Source organism: Palaemon carinicauda, chromosome 5, assembly GCF_036898095.1.
Source record: "Palaemon carinicauda isolate YSFRI2023 chromosome 5, ASM3689809v2, whole genome shotgun sequence".
NCBI lineage: Eukaryota > Metazoa > Arthropoda > Malacostraca > Decapoda > Palaemonidae > Palaemon > Palaemon carinicauda.
Window position 1 is genome coordinate 156,452,562 of NC_090729.1, and position 27,500 is coordinate 156,480,061.

Here is a 27,500-nt window from a genome sequence, read left to right on the forward strand (position 1 = left end):
ATATATATATATATATATATATATATATATATATATATATATATATATATATATATATATATATATATATATAAACAAACAGGAAAAGTTACAACACTGAAAAAATAGTTCACAACTGCCGTTTAAATAAGGGTGACTAAAGAAATTTACCCTGGCGAGAGACTTCAATGCTCACAGGGCACCTAACCAACCTAATATTTTTAGAGATCTTTTCTGCCTCAGTTTCAATGATATTAGTTCACAAACGATACAACAAAACTAATGAATGAAATAGTCATCTTTCAATTAAATTCTAAGATAATGTAAAGTGGGTTCAAAATATCTGATCAGCATATACCTGCCATAAAATATTATTTTTTCAGTAAATTATAAAGCCTAAAAATTATTCAAACCAGATAATTACCTATAATAATAATTAAATAATAAAATATATACTAAATAGAAGTATAATTGTTACAAATATCTATAAAGATAACCCAGACATTAATACAGGGGGATATTAATCAAAGATTAGCACAAGAATACGCTTTTGATAAAAATCATGTAGGAAGCCCCGTCTTTATATATGATGTGGCGAAGTCGTGAAATGGAGTGAACGATGCGGAATGATGCAGAAAAATGCGGAAAGATGAGTGAACGTGTCGTGATCTTGTCGTGAACTAGTCCTGCCAATTCGTGACATGTCCTGAACGTGGCGTGAATTTGTCGTGAACTATGCTTGAACGTGTCGTGAACTTGTCGTGAACAGTGCAGGAACCTCCCAGTGCGTGCCAGAAATGCGTGCAAGTGTCAGGGGGGCTTAACAGCAATTATTACGAAAACTTTGGGAACATGTCCATGCATAGAACTCTCCAGTAAATGGAACTTTTATCATGCATGAATTACCTAAGACCACATTTCCACCATCACAATTTTAACGCCAAGTCGTAGCAATGCTGTGAGAGATTTGTAATATCCAGACATACATGTCGTTCCAGACCTAGGAATTCGGGGTGGGTGGTGCCGATGTCAGGGCTGCTCACTACACTCGGTATCATACATATTCTTTACTTTCTAGTCAGCCTTCTCCATATTCATATGTCTTGTATATTTGGTTTTCCTTCATGTCATTCAACAATTTATCTTTCCACCTGAACTTGGCTTTCCCATCCTTCATCTGCCCTCCACCTCCATGTTCATAAGCCTTTTACAGACGTGTTCATCTTCTTTTCTCATGACATGGCCAAACCATTTCAGTCTTCTCTAATACATTGACTGTCCCCCTGATAAATTTTACAGTCTATATCAAACAAGGCTGGCATCTTAACAATACTGAGGGGCGTTGTACGGGCATTATGGATATATAATACAATAGTGATCATCATGGAAATTAACTTTTGGCAAGCTGACAGACGATAATCCACCAAGATTTATTAGCCTTGGCACAAATCAGTGTAAATCATCGAGAAATGGGACCAATGCTTGAGAGTAGAACAACTCCAATATAGTTCCAATATAGTTTTCGAATATCATAATCATTTATAACAGGGAAAACCATAATCTACGTCTATATCTATCCTATCTGAAGCCAGAATTCTCAGGATATTCGGATACTATTTCTATTCACTATTCTTCCACCAAGTTATAAGATTTCTGAATGCGCCTTACTTTCTCTAATTATGGTCACCAATAGAATTTTACCTTACCATAGACTTTATAATGCAGAATGGCGCCAATTCTATACCTACCGAATATAGCAAACGCAGCATGAGGGCATCAAGACTACGTCGGGCTCAAGCCTGTTAGTTCCTACAACCAGCATCGTCATGTAGACATACTTCTGTCGGCAAAAAGTGCTCACATCACCAGTGTTGGGTATTCCAATGTCGCAAGGTTTGCCTTTCCTGCAATACGTGTGAAAGATAAAACGAAGTTCTTCAAAGTAGAAAATGGTTGTTATCAATTTCTCCTTTTATAACTAAAGGGGCTGGACAGAAGGACTTTTTTCACGATGAGTTGAATTGCATGGGTGATTATAATTACTGAATGTTGAAAGAGCAAGGAATATAATGGCAAATGGCTTCATTAATTATTACCGATTGTAAATAATTTTGAAGAAATAACAAAGGTGATTTAAATCTACACGCGTTGTCAAAATCATCGGAAGATATCTCTAATGGGATAGTATTATTCAATAAAGAGTTACATTACATTACACTTTAAGTCTTAAGAATTTTTTTCTGCAATGTACCCAAAAAAACTTTTGATGAGAAATGGTTTTAAATGTCATATTCACGAAAAAGCTGTAAAATGTTTTCTTAGAGAGCAAGTCTTATTTGGTATAACATATCGTTTGAAATTATTTATTATTCCTGTGCTTTAAAAGGGAATTTCAGTTTTATTATCACTTCCCAGCTGTATAAGTAACCAGTTTCAGACAAACAACTGGATATTGAGCATACTTGCAAGAAGTTTCAAGCCATTTCGTCTCCCTTTCGGAAGACTAAATGTCTAGAAACTGAGAAAATATGCTAATATTTCTGTTCTAATAATATTTCATTTTAATCGTTCATTACTTCTCTTCCAATTTATTAACTTCCTTATTTCCTTTCCTCACTGGTCTATTTTCCATCTTGGAGCCTTTGGGCTTACAGCATCCTAGTTTTCCAATTAGGGTGGTTGCTTAGCAAGTAATAATGATAATAATAATAATAATAATGATAATAATAATAATAATAATAATAATAATAATAATAATAATAATAATAATAATTTTGTGTATTCAACATCCACAGTTATATACGTTGTATATTTTAAGATGGCGAAAGCTCCAGCATTTTTTAAACATACAACGTATATAACTGTGGATCTTTAATACCCAAGATTGTTAGACACGGCATGGTGTACTATTCAAGTTATAATATCAATATCAATAACAATGATAATGATGATAATTAAAGCTGCCTTCTTACTCACCCTAAGCACATCTCGGTTACAACGGCCTGTCTGAAGTTCTCCTGGTTCACCACGAACACCCAGTCGTTTTTGTGAGTCTTCGCCCTTAGAGGGAAGATCAACCGCTCCTGATAGACGCAGGCTGGGGACTCCCTATCGCCGTCATGTGTGATGCTGGGTGTAAATCCCTTTGGGGGAGGAGGTGGAGTTAGCTACTATATATATATATATATATATATATATATATATATATATATATATATATATATATATATATATATGTATATATGTATATATACATATTTATATATAGATATACATATATATATATATATATATATATATATATATATATATATATATATATATATATATATATATATTATATATATTTATATACATATTATATTTACATATTATATGTATATATATATATATATATATATATATATATATATATATATATATATATTTATACATATATATATATATATATTTATACATATATATGTATATATATTTATACATATGGATATATATATATATATATATATATATATATATATATATATATATATAATATTTTGAATAATTTTAATATATCTAATGAAAAATAATTTTAACAACTTTAATAATTTACATAATAATTTTACAGTATGAAATATACATTTCCGTGCATATGATAGCAAAATAGATAAAATCCACATTCACAAAAAGGAAATTCATTTTAAGCCTTCGAAAAGTCTGTTTCCCTATTCGAAAAAAAAGGAGAGTAGACTAGAAACGAACTTGAAATAGTCCCTTACATCATTCAGAAAGACACTGAGCCCAGGATCGCTTGTTGTGGCCAGCAATTGATTCACCAGTCCTCTGCCGGAAGAATTATCTTTAAAACTAAGTTATAATAATTAACATTATCATCATAGATTTATTGAGGATGAGAAGCAAATAATAATCCTTTTCCAAGGTGAAGTAAAGACTGCAGAGGATATTAAAACTATGAGAAAACACCAAGTCTTGCAGAAAAGCCTATTCTGTGGGTCTTCAAAATACATAATGACTGCAAATGGCAACAAACCTTTTACGTTTAATGTCATGAGGAGCGAGTCCTATATCGATTAAGAGTTACTCAATTAGTAAGTAAATATTTAACTCCTTATTTATTACTCAAATAAAAAAGTAAGGAAAAGGTCTGTAAAAAAAAATTAGGAATATTACAAATTTAATCCTATGTTGACTCGATTTACAGTTATAGAAATACATACTGGTGTGTGTGTGTATGCATATATATATATATATATATATATATATATATATATATATATATATATATATGTATGTATGTATGTATGTATGTATGTATGTATGTATGTATGTATGTATGTATGTATGTATGTATGTATGTATATATATATATATATATGCATATGCGTTTATATAACAAATATTCTCTCTCTCTCTCTCTCTCTCTCTCTCTCTCTCTCTCTCTCTCTCTCTCTCTCTCTCTCTCTCTCTCTCTCTCTCTCTCTCTCTCTCCATATATATATATATATATATATATATATATATATATATATACATACATATATATATATATATATATATATATATATATATATATATATATATATATATATATATATATGTATGTGCGTGTCTATGTATGTGTAGGTATATCCATGCTTCCATTTTAAGTTTTTGCACCAGAAGGATGGTACCTCCCAGTATTCAGAAAGTCTCAAAAACTCTGGTAACGATCTCCAGCCGTTTGATTAAGCCCAGCTAATGCTTCTACCCATCTGCAACAATGGTGGCTGATGTATGTTGCAACGAAGGTTGAGGTTAAACTCTGGACCTTTCAAATGCATTTGCTTGAGCGATGATGTTTCACGTGCATAGGCATTTGCGCGACTTTTTTTTTCCTTCCTTTCTTTGGGCCAAAAAATATCACAGAAACGTATATGAGCGACAGAAAATTCTTGGTAAGCTGTATTTCAAATTATATTCTTTCATCTTACTTAGCAGGTCTACTCTGCTAGCACAATTACTCAGTAACAAAAATTAAGATACTATGGTATTAATTGATACCATTTAGAAATTTTAGTGACCGAATAAGTATGACAACATTGATTTAAGAAGGAAGGATGACAATAATAGATAACACAATTATAACTAATGATTCTGAAATAAACAATCTAGCTTGATGTAATTATTACCAAAAAAAAAAAAATAACATTTATGATAAACATTTTTCCTTCTACCTCAGTCAGCGGACTCGTCGCAAAAGCATAATTATAATAATAATATAATAAAATCCAAATAGATCGTGAGTTGCGAACCGAAATGAGTAACGTCAAAATCCTTAAAATTATTGTACAACGAAAAAGAAAATAAGAGAAATATGATGTAATATCCTCCGGAAATCTGTTTCAATTATTTCACAGAAAAAGTAATGCTGATGTTTAAGCACATATGGTCGTGAACTTTCTTTTGTCATTTGAAAAAAAATACCGTGTAGGATTAGGTAAACTAAGTAGAAAATTAAACATTTCAGTGTTTGAAAAAAACCACTGCTCAATTTTAGAGCATTTACGTAAACTGTGTCATATAGTCTTAGACCTGACATTTGCATATTGCTGGATTACTTCTTTACGGTTTTAAATTCCAAGATTTAAATCATTCACGAGTGTTAAGTTTCTGTGGTTTGTTCTTAGATGTCTATGATTAAATGTAAACAATTTGGCCATGAATAATACTTTCGGACAAAGCCATAGTCTTCGCATTTTTATTTAACTATCTTAATAGTCTATATAAGACTTATTTATACATGCATATACATACGTATACATATAAATATATATATATATATATATATATATATATATATATATATATATATATATATATATATATATATATGTTATATATATGATATATATATATACATATATATATAAATATATACATATTAAAGAGAGAGAGAGAGAGAGAGAGAGAGAGAGAGAGAGAGAGAGAGAGAGAGAGAGAGAGAGAGAGAGAGAGAGAGCCGAAAAAAAACAAAATTCCTCAGTAGAAATTGCCCATGAAATTACAGAATACAAAAACACCGACTTGTGCTTGATATTAACCTACGAGCGCATGAAGATGAATCCCTGAATCAGTTATAAAAACAATATTAGCTAATCACAGCAAGAGGGGAATCAAGCAAAAAAAAACAATGTGAGGGAATCATAGCAAGAATGAAATCAAGCAGAAAAAAAATCACAGTAAGGGGGAAATCACAGTAAGGGGGAAATCAAGCAGAAAGACTATATGAGGGAATCACAGCAAGAGGGGAATCAATAAAAAAACAATATGAGGGAATCACAGCGAGAGGGAAACCAAGCAACAAAACAATATGAGGGAATCACAGCAAGAAGGGAATCAAGCAGATAAAAACAATATGAGGGAATCACAGCTAGAGGAGAATCAATCAAGAAAACAATATGTGGAAATCACAGCAAGAAGGGAAACAAGTAAAAAAAGAATGAGGGAATCACAGCAAGATGGGAATGTAATAAAAAAAGGATATAAGGGAATCACAGCAAGAGGGGAATCAAGCAGAAAAACAATATGAAGGAATCACAGCAAGAGGGGTATCAAGCAAAAAACAATATGAGGGAATCACAGCAAGAACAGAATCAATAAAAAAAAGAATGAGGGAATCACAGCAAGAGGGGAATCAAGCATAAAAACAATATGAGGGAATCACAGCAAGATGGGAATCAAGCAGAAAAACAATATGAGGGAATCACAGCAAGAGGGGAATCAAGACAAAAAACAATATGAGGGAATCACAGAAAGAGGGGAATCAAGCAGAAAAACAATATAAGATAATCACAGCAATAGGAAAATCAAGCAGAAACACAATGAGGGAATCACAGCAAGAGGAGAATCAAGCAGAAAAACAATATAAGGATATCACAGCAAGATGGGAATCAAGCAGAAAAAAGAACATTATTAGCAATTCACAGCGAGAGGGAATAAGCAAAAAACAATATAAGCGAATCACAACAAGAGGGAAATCAAGCAGAAAATCAATACGAAGGAATCACAGCAAGATGGAAATCAAGCAGAAAAACAATATTAGCGAATCACAACAAAAGGGAAATCAAGCAGAAAAATAATATGAGGGAATCACAGCAAGAGGGAAATAAAGCAGAAAAACAATATTAGCGAATCACAACAAGAGGGAAATCAAGCAGAAAAACAATATGAGGGAATCACAGCAAGAGGGGAATCAAGCAGAAAAACAATATAAGATAATCACAGTAATAGGAAAATCAAGCAGAAACACAATGAGGGAATCACAGCAAGAGGGAATCAAGCAGAAAAACAATATTAGCGAATCACACAAAAGGGAAATCAAGCAGAAAAACAATATGAGGGAATCACAGCAAGAGGGAAATAAAGCCGAAAAACAATATTAGCGAATAACAACAAAAGGAAATCAAGCAGAAAAACAATAGGAGGTATTCACAGCAAGAGGGGAATCAAGCGGAAAAAACAATATGAGAGAATCACAGCAAGAGGGGAATCAAGCAGAAAAACTTTATAAGGGAATCACAGCAAGAGGGAATCAAGCAGAAACAATATGATGGAATCACAGCAAAGGGAATCAAGCAAAAAAACAATATAAGGGAATCACGGCAAAAGGGAAATCAAGGAGAAAAATAGCATGAGGGAATAAATCAAGAGGGAAATCAAGCAGAAAGGCAATATGAGGGAATCAGAGCAAGAGGGGAATCAGGAGGAAAAAAGAAACAATATGAGGGAATCACAGCAAGGGGGAAATCAAGCAGAAAAACATTAAGAAAGAATCACAGAAAGAGGGAATCAAGCGGAAAAAAAATATGGGAATCACAGCCAGAGGGAAATGAACAGAAAAACAATATGACGGAATCACAGCAAAGGGGAATCAAGCAGAAAAACAACAAGAGGGAATCACAGTAAGAGGGAAATCAAGGAGAAAAAAATTGAGGGTATCACAGCAAGAGGGGAATCAAACAGAAACAATATGAGGGAATCACAGCAAGAGGGAAATCAAGCAGAAAAACAACATGAGAATCACAGCAAGACGGGAATCAACCAGAAAAACAATTTGAGGAATCACAGCTGAGGGAAATCAAACAGAAAAACAATATGAGGGAATCACAGCAAGAGGGAAATCAAGCATTAAAACAATTACTGAATCACAGCCGGAGGGAAATAAACAGAAAACAATATGAGTAAATCACAGCCAGAGGGAAATCAAGCAGGAAAACAATATAAGGGAATCACAGCAAGAGGGTAATCAAGCAGAAAAACAATATGAGGGAATCACATCAAGATGGGAATCAAGCAGAAAAACAATATAAGGGAATCAGAGCAAGAGGGGAATCAAGCAGAAAAACAATATGAGGGAATCACAGCAAGAGGGGAATCAAGCGGAAAAAACAATATGAGGGAATCACAGCAAGATGGGAATAAATAAAAAAACGATGAAAGAATCACTGCAAGATGGGAATCAAGCAGAAAAACAATATGAGGGAATCACAGCAAGAGGGGAATTAAGCAGGAAAACAATATTAGCGAATCACAGCAAGAAGGGAATCAAGTAAAAAAATAATGAGGGAATCAAAGTAAGAGGGGAATCAAGCAGAAAAACAATATGAGGAATCACAGCAAGTGGGGAATCAAGCAGAAAAACAATATGAGGGAATCACAGCAAAAGGAGAATCAAGCAGAAAAACAATATAAAATAATCATAGCAAAAAAGAAATCAAGCAGCAACAACATGAAGGAATCACAACAAGAGGGGGATCAAGCAGAAAAACAATATGAGGAAATCACAGCAAGAGGGGAATCAAGCAGAAAAAAAACAATATTAGCGATTCACAGTAAGAAGGGAATCAAGCAAAAAAACAATATTAGTGAATGACAACAAGAGGGAAATCAAGCAGAAAAAAAATATGAGGGAATCACAGCAAGAGGGAAATCAAGCTGGAAAACAATATGAGGGAATCCGAGTAAGATGGGATCAAACAGAAAAACAATATTAAAGAATCAAAAGAAGAGGGAAATCAAGCAGAAAAACAATATGGGGGAATCAAGCAAGAGGGTAATAAAGAAGAAAAATATTATTAGAGAATCACAAGAAGAGGAAATCAAGCAGAAAAACAACATGAAGGAATCACAGCAAAGGGGAATCAAGCAGAAAAACTTTATAAAGGAATCACAGCAAGAGGGGAATCAACCAGAAAAACAATTTGAGGGAATCACACCCTAAGGGAAATCAAAGCAGAAAAACAATATAAGGGAATCACAGCAAGAGGGAAATCAAGCATTAAAACAATTACTGAATCACAGCCAGAGGGAAATTAAACAGAAAACAATATGAGTAAATCACAGCCAGAGGGAAATCAAGCAGAAAAACAATATAAGGGAATCACAGCAAGAGGGTAATCAAGCAGAAAAAATATATGAGGGAATCACAGCAAGATGGGAATCAAGCAGAAAAACAATATAAGGGAATCAGAGCAAGAGGGGAATCAAGCAGAAAAACAATATGAGGGAATCACAGCAAGAGGGGAATCAAGCGGAAAAACAATATGAGGGAATCACAGCAAGATGGGAATAAATAAAAAAAACGATGAGGGAATCACAGCAAGAGGGGAATTAAGCAGAAAAACAATATTAGCGAATCACAGCAAGAGGGGAATCAAGTAGAAAAATAATGAGGGAATCAAAGTAAGAGGGGAATCAACCAGAAAAAAATATGAGGGAATCACAGCAAGAGGAGAATCAAGCAGAAAAACAATATGAGGGAATCACAGCAAGAGGAGAATCAAGCAGAAAAACAATATAAGATAATCATAGCAAAAAAGGAATCAAGCAGAAACAAAATGAAGGAATCACAGCAAGAGGGGGATCAAGCAGAAAAACAATATGAGGAAATCACAGCAAGAGGGGAATCAAGCAGAAAAACAATATTAGCGATTCACAATAAGAAGGGAATCAAGCAAAAAAACAATATAAGTGAATCACAACAAGAGGGAAATCAAGCAGAAAAACAATATGAGGGAATCACAGCAAGAGGGAAATCAAGCTGGAAAACAATATGAGGAAATCCGAGTAAGATGGAAATCAAGCAGAAAAACAATATTAGAGAATCACAAGAAGAGGGAAATCAAGCAAAAAAAACAATATGAGGGAATCACAGCAAGAGGGAAATAAAGAAGAAAAACAATATTAGAGAATCACAAGAAGAGGAAATCAAGCAGAAAAACAACATAAGGGAATCAAGCAAGAGGGGAATCAAGCAGAAAAAAAACAATATGAGAGAATCACAGCAAGAGGGGATCAAGCAGAAAAACTTTATAATGGAATCACAGCAAGAGGGGAATCAAGCAGAAAAACAATATAAGGGAATCACAGCAAGAGGGAATCAAGACGAAAAACAATATGAGGGAATTAAAGCAAGACAGAAATCAAGCAGAAAAACAATATGAGGGAATCAAGCAAGAGGGGAAATCAGGCGGAAAAACAATATGAGGGAATCACAGCAGGAGGGAAATCAACAGAAAAACAATATTAGGAATCATAACAAGAGGGAAATCAAGCAGAAACACAATGAGGGTTTCACAGCAAGAGGGGAATCAAGCAGAAAAACAATATGAGGAATCACAGCAAAATGGGAATCAAGCAGAAAAAAAAATTATAGGGAATCACAGTTAGAGGGGAATCAAGCAGAAAAATAATATAGCGAATCACAGCAAGAGGGAAATCAAGCAGAAAATCAATACGAGGAATCACAGCAAGATGGAAATCAAGCAGAAAAACAATATTAGCGAATCACAACAAAAGGGAAATCAAGACGAAAAACAATATGAGGGAATCACAGCAAGAGGGGAATCAAGCAGAAAACAATATAAGATAATCACAGCAATAGGAAAATCAAGCAGAAACACAATGAGGGAATCACAGTAAGAGGGGAATCAAGCAGAAAAACAATATGAGGAATCACAGCAAGAGGGAATCAAGCAAAAAAAAAACAATATTAGCGAATCACAGCAAGAAGGGAATCAAGCAGAAAAACAACATTAGCAAATCACAACAAGAGGGAAATCAAGCAGAAAAACAATACGAGGAATCACAGCAAGATGGAAATCAAGCAGAAAAACAATATTAGCGAATCACAACAAAAGGGAAATCAAGCAGAAAAACAATGTGTGGGAATCACAGCAAGAGGGAATCAAGCAGAAAAAACAACATTAGCGAATAACAACAAGAGGGAAATCAAGCAGAAAAACAATATGAGGTAATCACAGCAAGAGGGGAATCAAGCGGAAAAAACAATATGAGAGAATCACAGCAAGAGGGGAATCAAGCAGAAAAACTTTATAAGGGAATCACAGCAAGAGGGGAATCAAGCAGAAAAAAAATAAAAGGGAATCACAGCAAAAGGGAAATCAAGGAGAAAAACAGCATGAGGGAATTAAATCAAGAGAAAAATCAAGCAGAAAACAATATGAGGGAATCAGAGTAAGAGGGGAATCGGGAGGAAAAAAAAACAATATGAGGGAATCACAGCAAGGGGGGAATCAAGCAAAAAAACATTAAGAAAAAATCACAGAAAGAGGGAATCGAGCGGAAAAACAATATGGGAATCACAACCAAAGGGAAATCAACAGAAAAACAATATGAGGGAATTACAGCAACAGGGGAATCAAGCAGAAAAACAACAAGAGGGAATCACAGCAAGAGGGAAATCAAGAGAAAAACAATTGAGGGAATCACAGCAAGAGGGGAATCAAACAGAAACAATATGAGGGAATCACAGCAAGAGGGAAATCAAGCAGAAAACAACATGAGAGAATCACAGCAAGAGGGGAATAAAGAAGAAAAACAATATTAGAGAATCACAAGAAGAGGGAAATCAAGCAGAAAAACAATATGAGGGAATCAAAGCAAGAGGGAATCAAGCAGAAAAAAACAATATGAGGAATCACAGCAAGAGGGGATCAAGCAGAAAAACTTTATAAGGGAATCACAGCAAGAGGGGAATCAAGCAGAAACGAGATGATGGAATCACAGCAAGAGGGGAATCAAGCAGAAAAACAATATAAGGGAATCACAGCAAGAGGGGAATCAAGACGAAAACAATATGAGGGAATAAAGCAAGACGGAAATCAAGCAGAAAAACAATATGAGGGAATCATAGCAAGAGTGGAAACAGCGGAAAAACAATATGAGGGAATCACAGCAAGAGAGAAATAAAGCAGAAAAACAATATTAGCGAATCATAACAAGAGGGAAATCAAGCAGAAACACAATGAGGGAATCACAGCAAGAGGGGAATCAAGCAGAAAAACTTTATAAGGGAATCACAGCAAGAGGGAATCAAGCAGAAACCAATATGATGGAATCACAGCAAGAGGGGAATCAAGCAGAAAAAAAATAAAAGGGAATCACAGCAAAAGGGAAATCAAGAGAAAAACAGCATGAGGGAATTAAATCAAGAGAAAAATCAAGCAGAAAACAATATGAGGGAATCAGAGTAACAGGGGAATTGGGAGGAAAAAAAAAACAATATGAGGGAATCACAGCAGGGGGAATCAAGCAGAAAAACATTAAGAAAAAATCACAGAAAGAGGGAATCAAGCGGAAAAACAATATGGGAATCACAACCAGAGGGAAATAAACAGAAAAACAATATGACGGAATTACAGCAATAGGGGAATCAAGCAGAAAAACAACAAGAGGGAATCACAGCAAGAGGGAAATCAAGGAGAAAAACAGCTTGAGGGAATCACAGCAGAGGGGAATCAAACAGAAACAATATGAGGGAATCACAGCAAGAGGGAAATCAAGCAGAAAACAACATGAGGGAATCACAGCAAGAGGGGAATAAAGAAGAAAAACAATATTAGAGAATCACAAGAAGAGGGAAATCAAGCAGAAAAACAATATGAGGATATCAAAGCAAGAGGGAATCAGCAGAAAAAAACAATATTAGAGAATCACAGCAAGAGGGAATCAAGCAGAAAAACCATAAGGGAATCACAGCAAGAGGGGAATCAAGCAGAAAAACAATATAAGGGAATCACAGCTAGAGGGGAATCAAGACGAAAAAAAATATGAGGGAATCACAGCAAGACGGAAATCAAGCAGAAAAACAATATGAGGGAATCATAGCAAGAGGGAAACAGGAAAAACAATATGAGGGAATCACAGCAAGAGGAAATAAAGCAGAAAAACAATATTAGCGAATCATAACAAGAGGGAAATCAAGCAGAAACACAATGAGGGTTTCACAGCAAGAGGGGAATCAAGCAGAAAAACCATATGAGGATATCACAGCAAGATGGGAATCAAGCAGAAAAAAAAACATATTAGCGATTCACAGTTAGAGGGGAATCAAGCAGAAAAACAATATTAGGAATCACAACAAGAGGAAAATGAGCAGAAAATCAATACGAAGGGAATCGCAGCAAGATGGAAATCAAGCAGAAAAACAATATGAGGAATCACAAGCAAAAGGGAAATCTAGCAAAAAAACAACATGAGGGAATCACAGCAAAAGGGAAATAAAGCAGAAAAAAAATTACCAAATCACAACAAGAGGGAAATCAAGACGAAAAACAATATGAGGGAATCACAGCAAGAGGGGAATCAAGCAGAAAACAATATAAGATAATCACAGCAATAGGAAAATCAAGCAGAACACAATGAGGGAATCACAGTAAGAGGGGAATCAAGCAGAAAAACAATATGAGGAAATCACAGCAAGATGGGAATCAAGCAGAAAAAAACAATATTAGAATTCACAGCAAGAGGGAATCAAGCAGAAAAACAATATTAGCAAATCACAACAAGAGGGAAATCAAGCAGAAAAACAATACGAGGAATCACAGCAAGATGGAAATCAAGCAGAAAAACAATATTAGCGAATCACAACAAAGGGAAATCAAGCAGAAAACAATATGAGGGAATCACAGCAAGAGGGGAATCAAGCAAAAAAACAACATTAGCGAATAACAACAAGAGGGAAATCAAGCAGAAAAACAATATGAGGAATCACAGCAAGAGGGGAATCAAGCGGAAAAAACAATATGAGAGAATCACAGCAAGAGGGGAATCAAGCAGAAAAACTTTATAAGGGAATCACAGCAAGAGGGAATCAAGCAGAAACCAATATGATGGAATCACAGCAAGAGGGGAATCAAGCAGAAAAAAATATAAGGGAATCACAGCAAAAGGGAAATCAAGAGCAAAACAAGCATGAGGGAATTAAATCAAGAGAAAAATCAAGCAGAAAACAATATGAGGGAATCAGAGTAAGAGGGGAATCGGGAGGAAAAAAACAATATGAGGGAATCACAGCAAGGGGAATCAAGCAGAAAAACATTAAGAAATCAAAAGAGGGAATCAAGCGGAAAAACAATATGCCGGAATCACAACCAGAGGGAAATTCAAGACAGAAAAACAATATGAGGGAATCACAGCAAAGGGGAATCAAGCAGAAAAACAACATAGAGGGAATCACAGCAAGAGGAAATCAAGGAGAAAAACATTGAGGGAATCACAGCAAGAGGGGAATAAAACAGAAACAATATGAGGGAATCACAGCAAGAGGGAAATCAAGCAGAAAACAACATGAGAATCACAGCAAGAGGGGAATCACAAGAAAAAACAATTGAGGGAATCACAGAGGGAAATCAAACAGAAAAACAATATGAGGAAATCACAGCAAGAGGGAAATCAAGCAGAAAAACAAATGACAGAATCACAGACAGAGGGAAATCAAAAAGAAAACAATATGAGCAAATCACAGCAGAGGGAAATCAAGCAGAAAAACAATATAAGGGAATCACAGCAAGAGGGAATCAAGCAGAAAAACAATATGAGGGAATCACAGCAAGAGGGAATCAAGCAGAAAAACAATATAAGGGAATCACAGCAAGGGGAATAAAGCAGAAAACAATATGAGGGAATCACAGCAAGATGGGAATCAATAAAAAAAACAATATGAGGGAATCACAGCAAGATGGGAAATAAAAGAAAAACAAATGAGGGAATCACAGCAAGAGGGAATCAAGCAGAAAAACAATATGAGGAATCACAACAGAGGGGAATAAGCAGAAAACAATATTAGGAATCACAGCAAGAGGGAGAATCAAGCAGAAAAACAATGAGGAATCACAGCAAGAGGGAATCAAGCAGAAAAACAATATGAGGAATCACAGCAGTGGGGAATCAAGCAGAAAAACAATATGAGGGAATCACAGCAAGAGGAGAATCAAGCAGAAAAACAATATGAAATCACAGCAAGAGGAAATCAAGCAGAAACAAAATGAGGAATCACAGCAAGAGAGGGAATCAAGCAGAAAAACAATATGAGGAATCAAAGCAAGAGGGGAATCAAGCAGAAAAAAACAATATAGGAATCACAGCAAGAGGAATCAAGCAGAAAAACAATATAGGAATCACAGCAAGAGGGAATCAAGCAGAAAAACAATATGAGGGAATCACAGCAAGAGGGAAATCAAGCAGAAAAACAATATGAGGGAATCACAGCAAGAGGGAAATCAAGCAGAAAAACAATATGAGGGAATCCGAGCAAGATGGAAATCAAGCAGAAAAACAATATGAGGGAATCACAGCAAGAGGGAAATCAAGCAGAAAAACAATATTAGAGAATCACAGAAGAGGGAAATCAAGCAGAAAAACAATATTAGAGAATCACAAGAAGAGGGAAATCAAGCAGAAAAACAATATGAGGGAATCAAGCAAGAGGGGAATCAAGCAGAAAAAAACAATATGAGAGAATCACAGCAAGAGGGGAATCAAGCAGAAAAACAATAAGGGAATCACAGCAAGAGGGGAATCAAGCAGAAAACCAATGATGGAATCACAGCAAGATGGAAATCAAGCAGAAAAACAATATGAGAATCACAGCAAGAGGGAATCAAGCAGAAAAACAATATGAGGGAATAAAGCAAGAAGGGAAATCAAGCAGAAAAACTATATGAGGGAAATCACAGCAAGAGGGGAAATCAAGCAGAAAAACAATATGAGGGAATCACAGCAAGAGGGAAATAAAGCAGAAAAACAATATTAGCGAATATAACAAGAGGGAAATCAAGCAGAAAAACAATGAGGAATCACAGCAAGAGGGGAATCAAGCAGAAAAACAATATGAGGAAATCACAGCAAGAGGAAATCAAGCAAAAAAAAAACAATATTAGCGATTCACAGCAAGAGGGGAATCAAGCAGAAAAACAATATTAGTGAATCACAACAAGAGGGAATCAGAGCAGGAGGGGAATCAAGCAGAAAAACAATATGAGGGAATCACAGCAAGAGGGGAAATCAAGAAAAACAATATGTGGGAATCACAGCAAGAAGGGAAATCAAGAAAAAAATATGAGGGAATCACAGCAAGAGGGAAATCAAGCAGAAAAACAATATAAGGGAATCACAGCAGAGGGGAATCAAGCAGAAAACAATATGAGGGAATCACAGCAAGAGGGGAATCAAGCAAGAAACAATATGAGGGAAACAGAGCAAGAGAATCAATGAAAAAAAAATGAGGGAATCACAGCAAGAGGGAAACAAGAAAAAAACAATATGAGGGAATCACAGCAAGAGGGAATCAAGCAGAAAAACAATATAAGGGAATCACAGCAAGAGGGGAATCAACAGAAAAACAATATGAGGGAATCACAGCAAGTGGGGAATCAAGCAGAAAAAAATATAAGGGAATCACAGAAAGAGGGAATCAAACAGAAAAACAATATAAGATAATCACAGAATAGGGAAATCAAGCAAAAACACAATGAGGGAATCACAGCAAGAGGGGAATCAAGCAGAAAAACAATATGAGGAATCAGCAAGAGGGAATCAAGCAGAAAAACAATATTAGGATCACAGCAAGAGGGGAATCAAGCAGAAAAACATATTAGCGAATCACACAAGAGGGAAATCAAGCAAAAAATAATATGAGGGAATCACAGCAAGAGGGAAATCAAGCAGAAAAACAATATTAGCGAATCACAGCAAGAGGGAAATCAAGCAGAAAAACAATATGAGGGAATCACAGCAAGAGGGAATCAAGCAGAAAAACAATATAGGAATCACACAAGAGGGAAATCAAAGCAGAAAAACAATTGAGGGAATCACAGCAAGAGGGAAATCAAGCAAAAAACAATGAGGAATCACACTAAGAGGGGAATCAAGCAGAAAAACAATATGAGGGAATCACAGCAAGAGGGAAATCAAGCAGAAACAATATGAGGAATCACAGCAAGAGGGAATCAAGCAGAAAAACAATATAAGGGAATCACAGCAAAGAGGGAAATCAAGCAGAAAAACATATGAGGGAATAAATCAAGAGGGAAATCAAGCAGAAAAACAATATTGAGGGAATCACAGCAAGAGGGGAATCAAGAGAAAAACAATATAAGGGAATCACAGCAAGAGGGGAATCAAGCAGAAAAACAATAATGAAGGAATCACAGAAAGAGGAAATGAAGCAAAAACAATATGCGGGAATCACAGCAATAGGGAATCAAGCAGAAAAAAACAAGAGGGAATCACAGCAAGAAGGAAATCAAAAAAAACAATATGAGGGAATCACAGCAAGAGGGGAATCAAGCAGAAAAACAATATGAGGGAATCACAGCAAGAGGGAAATCAAGCAGAAACAACATGAGGGAATCACAGCAAGAGGGAATCAAGCAGAAAAACAATATGAGGGAATCACACCCAGAGGGAAATCAAGCAGAAAAACAATATAGGGAATCACAGCAAGAGGGAATCAAGCAGAAAAACAATATGAGGAATCACAGCAAGAGGGAAATAAAGCAGAAAACAATATGAGAATCACAGCAAGAGGGAAATCAAGCAGAAAAACAATATGAGGGAATCACAGCAAGAGGGAATCAAGCAGAAAAACAATATGAGGGAATCACGGCAAGATGGAATCAAGCAGAAAAACAATATAGGGAATCACAGCAAGAGGGGAATCAAGCAGAAAAAAATACGAGGGAATCACAGCAAGAGGGGAATCAAGCAGAAAACAATATTAGGAATCACAGCAAGAGGGGAATCAAGCAGAAAAACAATGAGGGAATCACAGCAAGAGGGGAATCAAGCAGAAAAACAATATGAGGAATCACAGCGAGAGGGAAATCAAACAGAAAAACAATATGAGGGAATCACAGCAAGAGGGGAATCAAGCGGAAAAAACAATATGAGAGAATCACAGCAAGAGGGGAATCAAGCAAAAAAACTTTATAAGGGAATCACAGCAAGAGGGGAATCAAGCAGAAACTAATATGATGGAATCACAGCAAGAGGGGAATCAAGCAGAAAAACAATATAAGGGAATCACAGAAAGAGGGGAATCAAGACGAAAAACAATATGAGGGAAATAAAGCAAGAGGGAAATCAAGCAGAAAAACAATTTGAGGGAATCACAGCAAGAGAGGAAACAGGCAGAAAAACAATATGAGGGAATCACAGCAAGAGGGAAATAAAGCAGAAACAATATTAGCGAATCGTAACAGGAGGGAAATCAAGCAGAAAACAATGAGGGAATCACAGCAAGAGGGGAATCAAGCAGAAAAACAATATGAGGAAATCACAGCAAGAGGGAATCAAGCAGAAAAAAAAACAATATTAGCGATTCACAGCAAGAGGGGAATCAAGCAGAAAAACAATATTAGTGAATCACAACAAGAGGAAAATCGAGCAGAAAAACTATATGAGGGAATCACAGCAAGATGAAATCAAGCAGAAAAACAATATTGGGAATCACAGCAAGAGGGAATCAAGCAGAAAAACATATGAGGGAATCACAGCAAGAGGGAATCAACAGAAAAACAATATAGGGAATCACCATAAAGAGGGAAATCAAGCAGAAAAACAATATGAGGGAATCACAGCAAGAGGGGAATCAAGCAGAAAAACTATAAAGGGAATCACAGCAAGAGGGAATCAAGCAGAAACAATATGAGAAATCACAGCAAGAAAAGGATCAAGCAGAAAAACAATATGAGGGAATCACAGCAAGAGGGGAATCAAGCAGAAAAACAATATGAGGGAATAAAGCAAGAGGGAAATCAAGCAGAAAAACAATATGAGGAATCACAGCAAGAGGGGAATCAAGCGGCAAAACAATATTGGGAATCACAGCAAGAGGGGAATCAAGCAGAAAAAAACAATATGAGGGAATCACAGCAAGAGGGGAATCAAGCAGAAAAACAATAAGAAGGAATCACAGAAAGAGGGAAATCAAGCAAAAAACATATGAGGGAATCACAGCAAGAGGGAAATAAAGCAGAAAAACAATATAGGAATCACAGCAAGAGGGGAATCAAACAGAAAAACAATATGAGGGAATCACAGCAAGAGGGAAATCAAGCAGAAAAACAATGAGGAATCACACAGAGGGAAATCAAGCAGAAAAACAACATGAGGGTAATCACAGCAAGGGGAAATCAAGCAGAAAATAATATGAGGGAATCACAGCAAGAGGGAAATCAAGCAGAAAAACATATGAGGAATCACAGCAGAGGGAAATAAACAGAAAAACAATATGAGGGAATCACAGCAAGAGGGAAATCAAGCAGAAAAACAATGATGGAATCACAAGAGGGAAATCAAACAGAAAAACAATATGAGGGAATCACAGCAAGAGGGGAATCAAGCAGAAAAACATTAAGAAGAATCACAGCAGACGGAAATCAAGCAGAAAAACAATATGAGGGAATCACAGCAAATGGAAATCAAGAGAAAAACAATATGAGGGAATCACAGCAAGAGGGAATCTAGGATAAAAACAATATTAGGAATCACAGCAAGAGGGGAATCAAGCAGAAAAAACAATATGAGGGAATCACAGCAAGAGGGGAATCAAGCGGAAAAACAATATGCGGGAATCACAGCAAGAGGGAAATCAACAGAAAACAATATGAGGGAATCACAGCAAGAGGGGAATCAACCAGAAAAACAATATGAGGGAATCACAGTAAGAGGGAAATCAAAGAAAAACAATATGAGAATCACAGCAAGAGGGAATCAAGCAGAAACAATATAAGGGAATCACAGCAAGAGGGAAATCAAGCAGAAAAACAATATGAGGGAATCACACAATAGGGGAATCAAGCAGAAAAACAATATGAGGGAATCACAGCAAGAGGGAATCAAGCAGAAAAACAATATAAGGGAATCACAGCAAGATGGAATCAAGCAGAAAAACAATATGAAGGGAATCACACAAGAGGGGAATCAAGCAGAAAAACAATAGGAGGGAATCACAGCAAGAGGAATCAAGCAGAAAAACATGACAGAATCACAGCAAGAGGGAATCAAGCAGAAAAACAATATGAGGAATCACAGCAAGAGGGGAATCAAGCAGAAAAACAATGAGGAATCACAGCAGAGGGAAATCAAACAGAAAAACAATATGAGGGAATCACAGCAAGAGGGGAATCAAGCGGAAAAAACAATATGAGAGAATCACAGCAAGAGGGGAATCAAGCAAAAAAACTTTATAAGGGAATCACAGCAAGAGGGGGATCAAGCAGAAACTAATATGATGGAATCACAGCAAGAGGGGAATCAAGCAGAAAAACAATATAAGGGAATCACAGCAAGAGGGGAATCAAGACGAAAAACAATATGAGGGAAATAAAGCAAGAGGGAAATCTAGCAGAAAAACAATTTGAGGGAATCACAGCAAGAGAGGAAACAGGCAGAAAAACAATATGAGGGAATCACAGCAAGAGGGAAATAAAGCAGAAACCCAATATTAGCGAATCGTAACAGGAGGGAAATCAAGCAGAAACACAATGAGGGAATCACAGCAAGAGGGGAATCAAGCAGAAAAACAATATGAGGAAATCACAGCAAGAGGAGAATCAATCAGAAAAAAAAACAATATTAGCGATTCACAGCAAGAGGGGAATCAAGCAGAAAAACAATATTAGTGAATCACAACAAGAGGAAAATCGAGCAGAAAAACTATATAAGGGAATCATAGCAAGATTGAAATCAAGCAGAAAAATAATATTGGCGAATCACAACAAGAGGGTAATCAAGCAGAAAAACGATATGAGGGAATCACAGCAAGAGGGAAATAAAGCAGAAAAACAATATTAGCGAATCACCATAAAGAGGGAAATCAAGCAGAAAAACAACATGGGGGAATCACAGCAAGAGGGGAATCAAGCAGAAAAACTTTATAAAGGAATCACAGCAAGAGGGGAATCAAGCAGAAACCAATATGATGAAATCACAGCAAGAAAAGGAGCCAAGCAGAAAAACAATATTAGGGAATCACGGCAAGAGGGGAATCAAGACGAAAAAACAATATGAGGGAATTAAAGCAAGAGGGAAATCAAGCAGAAAAACAATATGATGGAATCACAGCAAGAGGGGAAACAGGCGGAAAAACAATATTTGGGAATCACAGCAAGAGGGGAATCAAGCAGAAAAAAACCAATATGAGGGAATCACAGCAAGAGGGGAATCAAGCAGAAAAACAATAAGAAGGAATCACAGAAAGAGGGAAATCAAGCGGAAAAAAACATTATGCGGGAATCACAGCTAGAGGGAAATTAAACAGAAAAACAATATAACGGAATCACAGCAAGAGGGGAATCAAACAGAAACCAATATGAGGGAATCACAGCAAGAGTGAAATCAAGCAGAAAAACAATGACGGAATCACAGCCAGAGGGAAATCAAGCAGAAAAACAACATGAGGTAATCACAACAATAGGGGAATCAAGCAGAAAAGTAATATGAGGGAATCACAGCAAGAGGGAAATCAAGCAGAAAAACAATGACGGAATCACAGCCAGAGGGAAATTAAACAGAAAAACAATATGAGGGAATCACAGCAAGACAAAAATCAAGCAGAAAAACAATGATGGAATCACACCCAGAGGGAAATCAAACAGAAAAATAATATGAGGGAATCACAGCAAGGGAGGAATCAAGCAGAAAAACATTAAGAAAGAATCACAGCCAGACGGAAATCAAGCAGAAAAACAATATGAGGGAATCACAGCAAGATGGTAATCAAGTAGAAAAACAATATGAGGGAATCACAGCAAGAGGGGAATCTAGGATAAAAACTATATTAGGAATCACAGCAAGAGGGGAATCAAGCAGAAAAAACCAATATGAGGGAATCACAGCAAGAGGGGAATCAAGCGGAAAAACAATATGCGGGAATCACAGCTAGAGGGAAATTAAACAGGAAAACAATATGATGGAATCACAGCAAGAGGGGAATCAACCAGAAAAACAATAAGAGGGAATCACAGTAAGAGGGAAATCAAGGAGAAAAACAGTATTAGAGAATCACAGCAAGAGGGGAATCAAACAGAAACTAATATGAGGGAATCACAGCAAGAGGGAAATCAAGCAGAAAAACAACATGAGGGAATCACAACAATAGGGGAATCAAGCAGAAAAACAATATGAGGGAATCACACCCAGAGGGAAATCAAAGAGAAAAACAATATAAGGGAATCACAGCAAGATGGAAATCAAGAAGAAAAACAATGAAGGAATCACACACAGAGGGAAATCAAACAGAAAAACAATAGGAGGGAATCACAGCAAGAAGGAAATCAAGCAGAAAAACCATGACAGAATCACAGCCAGAGGGAAATTAAACAGAAAAACAATATGAGAGAATCACAGCAAGAGGGAAATCAAGCAGAAAAACAATGACGGAATCACACCCAGAGGGAAATCAAACAGAAAAACAATATGAGGGAATCACAGCTAGAGGGAAATCAAGCAGAAAAACGATATGAGGGAATCACAGCAATAGGGGAATCAAGCAGAAAAATAATATGAGGGAATCACAACAAGAGTGGAATTAAGCATAAAAACGATATGAGGGAATCACAGCAAGAGGGGAATCAATCAGAAAAACAAAACCCCTTAACTTTACCTGACGTTGTCGTATTCCGGGTCTCGTTCACACGGGGCTGAAGGATCAGCTGAGTGTGCGGTGCAGCGGGGCCTATCTAAGACCCTTAGAGGCACAGGAGGAGCTTTGACGAAGCGGTTGAATTTTGCCACTGGAAAGCCAGGTTTTCCAGGGAAGGCAATCTCGCTCCCAGATGGATCCTGTGACAATGTGATCGAATATATCAGAAATATTGCCTATGAGCAGAGGGCTTGGGAAACACCTCCAATGTTATGATTATTCTTTAGAAATAGTCTGAATAGACATGTAGAGCTTGCGTTCTTTAGCTTGGTTATTAGATAACATATCAGTAATTTACCAAAGATATTAAACTGAATTTTCATGGCTACACTTGCTGCCAAAAGTAACTTCATGAAATACAAGAAATATAGAGATTTCATGACGAATATTACCTATCTAACATTATTAACTAAAATTTTGCAGAAATAATAAACGAATTAAGAGCAAATTTATATATTTCAATGTTATTGATGTTTTTAATATCTACGTACAGTAAATTTCCTTAAAAAGTTGCTATTGCTCTCAGTATGATTACAAGTCTCTACTAACTACTGGGAAGTTTTTAACCATTCTGTTTAGTTCAATGTATTAAATATATTAGGTGTCATGTTTTATCCTACTTTAATAATCAGGATTTTTTTTTAAGATTTTCACTATAAATGATAATATCCAAATTGTTATCTTTTTTATTGTTAGATTTACAACTATTAATTGTTAGATCAAATAACAGTTTTCAAAGGGTTAATCGAAGTACTGAAAGTGTAAGGGTTAGCAGACAGCTGTTCGAGTGATTAAGTTATTAGAAATTGAATTATGGTAAGCTTTTATTGAAATAAAATCTTGCTGAAAATTTTAATGAGAACAATCAGTTGTTCCTGTCCTTTGAACTGGAAACTTCAGTATCATTGTCTATTAAAGTCATATTATGGAAGACTGCAGTCAACACAAATCTTTAATTCATTGCTGCCCATATATTGTTTCTTTATTTCCTTCCTTCACTGGTAGGTTGGCCAGTGCACCAGCCACCCGTTAAGATAATACCACTATTGAGTTATTGGATCCTTTGACTGGCCAGAGAGTAATGCATTGGATCCCTCTCTATGGTTACGGCTTATTCTTTCGTTACCTACACATACACCAAATAGTCTGGCCTAATCTTTACAGATTCTCATCTTTCCTCATACACATGACAACACTGAAATTACCAACAACTTCTTTGCTCAAGGGGCTAATTACTGCACTGTAATTTTTCAGTGGCTACTTTCCTTTAGGTAAGGGTAGGAGAGACTTTTTAGCTATGGTAAGCAGCTTTTCTAGGAGAAGGACACTCCAAAATCAAACCATTGTTCTCTGGTATTGTTTAATGCCATAGCCTCTATACCATGGTCTTCCACTGTCTTGGGTTAGAGTTCTCTCGCTTAAGGGTACACTCCAGTACGCTGTTCTGTCTTGTCTCTCTTCCTCTTATGTTGTTAAAGTTTTTATAGTTTATTTAGGAGATATTTATTTTTATGTTGTTACTCTTTTTAGAAAATTCATTTTTTCTTTCTTTTCCTCACTTGGCTATTTTCCCCGTTGGAGCTCCTGGGCTTATAGTATCCTGCTTTTCCAACTATGGTTGTAGCTTAATAAGTAATAATAATAATAATAATAATAATAATAATAATAATAATAATAATAATAATAATGATGATAATAATAATAATAATCTGTGTCGTTTAGTTCATTATTAGCTTAGCTAATAATAATAATAATAATAATAATAATAATAATAATAATAATAATAATAATAATAACAAGAACAATACTCTGTCATTTAGTTCATTATTAGCTTAGCCAATAATAATAATAATAATAATAATAATAATAATAATAATAATAATAATAATAATAATCAGTAAATGAGCTCTACAGTAGTTTTCGGTCATGTCAGATGATTCGTGTTTCTTCATTGATTCCTCTAAGCAAGTTGTTAAAAAAGCACCTTGGTTGAAATTTCAGTTTCCCAAATAAGATTTATGACGCCTTTGTCTTGTCCAATGTCCTTTGAGCTACTGACTATAATCGATTACTTTTAGTGGGGCGCATTTGCACCGACTCCCAGGGGTGCCCTTTTAACTCGGAAAAGTATCCTAATAGCTGATTGGTTAGAATTATCTTGTCCAACTAATCAGCTAGCAGGAAACTTTTCCGAGCTAAATGGGCACTCCTACGAGTCGGTGCAAATGCGCCTCATTAAAAAAAATTGATTATAGAACAAGTCTATTAGGGTTAATCTAACGATTTAAACAATCTGCCAAGAGAAGCATCACAGTAAGAATCCATCTGTAAAGCAATGGATGCATGAATTGTATGCGATTATCCCTCCACTACAGCAACCTTAAAGAGCAGTCACTCTACGGTCTCCGTGCAGCAGGAAAACCTGGAAATGAAATCAAACCTGGAAGAAGCGCGGAGGTTGGAACCCGCGGCAACACTGAGGCCTTCAATGCCACTGAAATCCGCCCTATTGAAATGACAAACACTGTGAGACCCACATCAGACCTTGAGCAATGCACATCTGCATATATTCAAAAGCTTGCTTTCATATATTGTGGAAAGGATATTATCAAGCATAAGTACACGAAAGCTGTGAATAACTCAGAATTTGTGAAGCTCAACCACTACACGAAGAGCCAGGCAGCAATCTATTCCAAAGCTTTTGTTCCATGAAGTGACTACTTTAAAGAAGTCTGAAGAAAGAGAATTGAGATGCAAGAAACTTACCGCATAGGCCTCGTTAGCTACTGTATAATCTTACAAATTAGAAATTAGTTATACATATAAGGCACTACAAGAAATAGGGGGTCGGTAAAGTCAATAAATTTGTTAAGGATTAATGATAATGATTATGGTAATTCCTTTCAATATCATGAGACCTTGCTCAAAACAAAGAAGAAAACATTCAAGCCTCAAAGTCTTCTTTCACCCAGACTCTATAAAACAACCCAACCACCTAGAAGTAAACAAACAAATACAGGAACAATCCACTGGTTAGATTGTTTCATACTAATCTTTGCCAGTAAAAAATCTGAAGGTTTATTAATCTTTTATTCTCGTTCAACATTAGTAGCATAAACAAATACCAGCTAGTGATACCTCATACAAGAAAAATAAAACTCCAACAAACGATCGCAAACAACGCCTGCGCAGTAACCCACCATCAACCTCCCGAAAGTAAGCATAGGACTTCGAATATTAGACAGTACCAATGGAGTCTACATCTTAGAATGAGTGGGTGGGTCGTTTCTTAGCATTATTATTGATTTTTTATGTAAAAGATCTCAACAAGTTGTTGTAGATGGGCACCATAGTGAGTATAGGAATGTGATATCCAGTGTTCCACAGGGTAGTGGTCTTGGCCCATTACTTCTTATACTATATACACATGACATGTGGTTTGGCCTAGAAAACAAGCTTATTGCATATGCAGATGATGCTACTCTCTTTACATCAATTCCATCCCGTGAATGTAGATCTGGGGTTGGTGAATCCCTTAATAGAGATTTAGCTAAAATTAGTGCATGGTGCAAATTATGGGGTATGAAGTTGAATCCTAACAAAATTCAAAGTAAAGGACGATGGCTCCTCAACATCCGGATCTCAGTATTGATAATATTTCTTTGAATTTGAATTTTAGGTCTGATTCTCGACGGCAAATTTACTTTTGAGAAACACATTAGGTCTGCGTCTTCTTCAATTGCATAAAAAACTGGCTTATTGAGAAAGTATTATAAGATTTTCGGTGATCAATCTATTCTGAAGTGTTTTAATTCTTTCATTCTACCTTGTTTTGAGTATTGTTCTCCTGTCTGGTGTTCAGCTGCTGATTCTCATCTTAATTTGTTGGACAGAAACTCACGGCCTATTAAATTTCTTATTCCTGATCTTAATATTAATCTTTGGCACCGTCGTTCAATTAGTTCATTATGCAGGTTGCATAAAATTTTTCATAACTCTGATCATCCTTTACATTCAGATCTCCCTGGACAATTATATCCTGTTCGTATTACTAGGCAGGCAGTTAATTCTAACAGGCAGGCCATCTCCATCATGAGGTTCAATACTTCACAGTATTCTAGATGCTTTATTACAGCTGTGACCAAGTTGTGGGAATTATCTTCCTAATCGGGTAGTTGAATCAGTAGAATTTCAAAAGTTTAAAGTTGCAGCAAATATCTTTATGTTGACCAGGCTGACATGAATCTTTTTATAGTTTATATATGACATATCTGTTTTGACGTTGTTAATGACATATCTGTTTTGACGTTGTTAATGACATATCTGTTTTAACGTTGTTGATAGTTTATATATGACATATATCTTTTGACGTTACTGTTTTTAGAATGATTTATTGTTAATTTGTGCTCATCATTTATTTATTTCCTTATTTTCTTAACCTATTGGAGCCTTTGGGCTTATAGCATCTTTCATTTCCAACTAGGGTTGTAGCTTGGCTAGTAATAATAATAATAACAATAAAAATAATAAT

At 35.8% G+C, this 27,500-nt stretch overlaps 1 protein-coding gene across 2 annotated transcripts in view; it reads right to left on the bottom strand.

Moving 5' to 3' along the window:
- The window catches only part of LOC137641554 (protein spaetzle-like), a 49,223-nt gene that overhangs the window by 4,616 nt on the left and 17,107 nt on the right, over positions 1-27,500 (bottom strand). For both annotated transcript variants that reach the window (XM_068374226.1, XM_068374225.1), the window contains exons 3-6: positions 22,931-23,109; positions 3,741-3,804; positions 2,956-3,122; positions 1,728-1,883 (exon numbers count right to left, since the gene is read on the bottom strand). In XM_068374226.1, coding sequence (XP_068230327.1) covers positions 1,728-1,883; positions 2,956-3,122; positions 3,741-3,804; positions 22,931-23,109 — 566 coding nt within the window. The remainder of the gene's footprint in view (positions 1-1,727; positions 1,884-2,955; positions 3,123-3,740; positions 3,805-22,930; positions 23,110-27,500) is intronic.